General features: G+C 34.6%; 1 protein-coding gene across 2 annotated transcripts; it reads left to right on the plus strand.

Moving 5' to 3' along the window:
- The first annotated feature begins 222 nt into the window (after nt 1-222).
- On the plus strand, nt 223-2370 carry LOC105119409 (uncharacterized). Of its 2 annotated transcripts, none has more exons than XM_011017546.1 (3): nt 223-351; nt 1033-1408; nt 1720-2370. In XM_011017546.1, the coding sequence occupies exons 2-3, from the start codon at nt 1058-1060 to the stop codon at nt 2260-2262; spliced, it is 894 nt and encodes a 297-aa protein (XP_011015848.1). In that variant the 5' UTR covers nt 223-351; nt 1033-1057; the 3' UTR covers nt 2263-2370. The 2 variants fall into 2 exon arrangements, with proteins under 2 accessions (XP_011015848.1, XP_011015849.1); XM_011017547.1 differs by having other exon boundaries at nt 1058-1408.
- The last annotated feature ends 1810 nt before the right edge of the window (nt 2371-4180 follow it).

Below are 4180 nucleotides of genomic sequence, written 5' to 3' on the forward strand. Positions count from 1 at the left end.
AATCCATGTTTGAACAATTTTTGTACATTAAAAATAATAATAATTTGACCCGCGTAGCTGCCCAACAGAGGCCAATAATGGAGTCCAAATTCTAAGTTGTATACCCTTTTGTCTTGCTGCTGCTGTATAATGCACGTCGGCCTCGGACCTAGGCTGTAGGCCCAAACTGATAGAAAGCCCAAATCACTCAATAGGGAAAGCCCACTGAAGTGTAAACTAGCCTAACAGCTGTCTCGTCTCAAAAATCTGCAAGAACGAAGCAGCGTGTTTTAGAATTGGGAGATTTCGAAGCGCTATGTCTTTCTGCATAATTCCCAACTAATTTGCTGAAAGATAGATCTTTCTTTTAAGGTAAATTGTATCTCTCAGTTCTTTTAATTTAGTGGGCGTTTTTTATTCCTGTGTTTTTAAGAAAGGTTCATAAAAATGAGCTAAATTTTACCTGGTTTTGATAAGCTGAGTGTTGAATTTTTTCGATGCATGTCCTCGTGTTCTTGGTATGGATAATTTTACTTCTCTACTTTCTGATGGATACTGTTATCAGTTGGCAGACTTGACTTTGGTTATTTCTTGGGCCTTAAGAATAAATTTGAGCTTAGTGATCCTTTGTCAAGTATATTCACTAAACTATTGTCATTCTTCGATCAATTCCTCGCTGTTGATGACATGGGGAGACCACTTTATGCATAGGAGTTGTTTCTTGATAGTGGAGAGATCATGTGGGCCATTTATATTTTCAATGTAAAATATTGAACTTGGTAATTTGTTTTGTTGATAACTTGTTAACATGATCTATTAAAAACAAGGCAGTACTTGCTTTGCTGAAAAGTTAATCATGTGTTTAGAGTGGAAAAGTAGTTGGTAGTAAGTTCACGTTTAAGCTGATGGGCATTTGATATCATCTCTCTTCCAATGGCCATTTAAAGGGTGTGTTTTGAAAAATCTTGAATATTGCTCCATGTATGTTCTGGGTTTTCTGTAAAGCCATGCAAAGTGTTGCCTTTCATGATCAGAGGTTTTTTTTTTTTGAAGTTAAAATTTTTTAATGGAATTGTAGATGGTGAGTCGAATTATGAGGTCAAGGAGACAAGTTCCTCGGCAGCCAGAACAACCACGGGCTAGATGGACAAATGGTGTCACGAAGGTATTTTTGGACATGATGGTTGATCAGGTTCAAAGAGGGAATAGAATTAGCAATTCTTTTAGCAAAAAAGCATGGAAGCATATGAGTGCTGAATTCTACCGGAAAACAAGTTTGAGATGGGACTTGGAGCAGTTGAAGAACAAATATGCAGCCTTGAGGAGGCAATATGCTCTTGCAAGCTCACTTGAACGAAGTGAATTCAGTTTGGATGAATCTACAGGGATGATTAGTGCCAATGATGAAGCATGGGCTGCATACATAAAGGTATGTTCTTTCTGTCGTTGCTTTTTGCAATTGAAAACCTCTCCTGCCTAAGATTGAGGAAGCCTCCTTGAACCCATACTTCGGGGCTGCAATAGATATATATTTATTGGATTTATATGTCTTTTTTATTTAATTATGCTAAAACTGGTACCTTGATAATGCCATTAAATGATGTATAATGCAACTTCTAGTTCCAGTACTAGCCTGTAATGCATATTATTGGGGTTGGACTTCCTCCAAACCTGGGGCTGGAGGCTGATTTGTGTTCTTTGAATGTCAGCCTGAAACACTCTGTGAAATGTACACATTAGGAACGCCCTGATGCTGAGACTATAAGAAGCAGTGGCTGCCCTATGTACGAACAACTTTGCATGATATTCTCTGAACCAATGACCAATGGGAAGCATAGACAAGAGGGAGGGATTCCTTCAGCTTGCAGTAAGGTTCCTTTGAACACTATGGAAGAGGATTCATCCTCTTCAGAATCTGATGAAGCAGATGATGTAGCAGATGATCAAGACACATATCAACAGCCTACCTATGGTACTTCTGCTACAAGTGCTAATCGTAAAAGAGGTCGCAAGGGCATTGAAGATGCTATTGCTGCGGGCTTATTTCAGATGGCAGCTGCATCCAAGCTGAGAACACGTGCTGTAAGGCAAATTAATGCGAGATACTGTATAGCTGACTGTATTGAGCAACTAGATGAGATTCAACGAGTTGAGGAAGAAGTCTACTTTGCTGCTCTGGATCTATTCAAGAAACCTAGTGCAAGGGAGATCTTCTTGTCTCTCAAAGTCGAGAAGCGCTTAATTTGGTTGCGTAGCAAGTGCACTGATAATCCAGTATTGTAGGTAGAAAGCTATTTATTTTGTCAGTTGTATACATTTGAAGTCTTGTATATAACTAGCTAGTTCTCGTTTATGTCATCTTTGCCAACTCAAACCGTGGGCATTTTGAAACTGGTTTCAAGTCATCTTTCGTTCTTTTCTATCACCAATATCATCGCATTGCACTGTGATTGAATTAAATTTTTTTTTAATGTTAAAAAAAGTTAAAGCCTTGTTTTTTAATAAAAAAATTTTAATTGTAAGCTCAAAACATTATATATATTGAACATTTAAAAAAAATAGTAATATGTAGACAATTAATGATATTTCTTTCAAATATTGAGAATACATTAATTTAACATTAATTAATTTGTCAAATTAACAATTACGTCATAAAATTATAATAACCTTATAAAAAAACAAATTAAAATAAATTATAAATGTCAATTTATAATCAATATAATGTTCAATGATAAAATTAAAAAAATATTAAATTTAAAAAGGAAAGGAAACTACTTGACTCAATTTAGACTAACTTATTAAATTCATGATCCAAGTTATTATATCAGGATAACTCTATAAAAAAAAATTAAAAAAAAATTACAAAGTTCAATCCTCATTAACTCGATATTGAATAATGAAATAAAAAAAATAACCTAGAAACTCTAAGTTAACTCGAACTAACATTAATCACAAAAGGCAAATAAGAAAAATTTTGAAACTTCATTTTTAACAGATTCAATGTTGAAGGTTGAAATTGGGGGAAAAAAAATTATATCCATTAGATTAAAATAACTCCAAATAAAGCAAATTAAAAACTAAATTACAAAACAATATTTCTTAACTTAATATTGAAGGATGAGATTTTAAAAAATAAATAAATAAATAAATTGATACGATCCAAGCAAGGTCAAATTTGAATTTTGATGTAAAATGTGCAACTATCCAATTTTACGGCAATAGTCATAATTCTCAATCCGACTGTTTGATCGAGCTGAAAGTACTTATTTGGGTCAATTGTAAGTGGGCTACATATAAGTCCACCTAAGGGGGGTTCATTAGGGTTTCTTTTAAGTCTAGAATCACTATAAATAGAGGCATAACCAAACATGTAGAGGAAGACTATTCAGATAAATAAAACTTCTTGTTTGCCGCACTTTGTGTGTATGTGTGTTGGTGAGATAATCTCCCTTCCTTGGTTCTCTAAAGAACTGAAAACGACTTATCGAAGAACAACTGTCTTCGTGGCGTCATCCTTATACTTCTCGTTCGCGAATCAATATTCGTTGGGTGGGGGTTTCCGTTTTCAATAGTGCTGGTGCCTAGGTACAAGTTATCTTTGTGTCACACTCCTATCAAACCTGATTTACTTGGCTTTCCGGGAATTGGCATCTTTGCGTGTGGGTTGCGTGACCATGTGATCACGAGGTTCGCATCATTTGGTATCAGAGCTTGGCTCCATTAATCAGGTTATATCCTCCTGAAATTTTTGTTTCTTGTTAATTCCGCAAAAAATTCCTTAGTATCCAATGTCTTCTTCTCCTTGAATTTACGGCATATAAAAGGAAACAAAATTGTTATTTCATTCTGTTATTGTTCAAAATATATAATTAGCATCGAAAACAAAAAAAAAAAGAAAAAAAATTGTTCAAAAAGACGTTTATTGGATTCTGCCGCAGAAAACTAAACAAGAGACAATTGGATCAAATCAACTCAGAAATTTCTCAAATTTGATATTCGAATTACTAGGGTCCTAATCGCATTACATATCAAATTTAGGGTCAATTGGATTTCATTTGCTTTGGGTTTCAAGTTCGGGTCTAATCAGGTCTGATTCATAACGTTTTTACGTCAGTATATCAAACCTTGTCATAAATTGCTCAAACTTTATTTTCTGTCTATTTGTGTTGATATCGCACTATATCTGAAATGTTAACTCAAT

This window comes from Populus euphratica, unplaced genomic scaffold (genome assembly GCF_000495115.2).
Source record: "Populus euphratica unplaced genomic scaffold, PopEup_1.0 scaffold2892.1, whole genome shotgun sequence".
NCBI classification, from domain to species: domain Eukaryota; kingdom Viridiplantae; phylum Streptophyta; class Magnoliopsida; order Malpighiales; family Salicaceae; genus Populus; species Populus euphratica.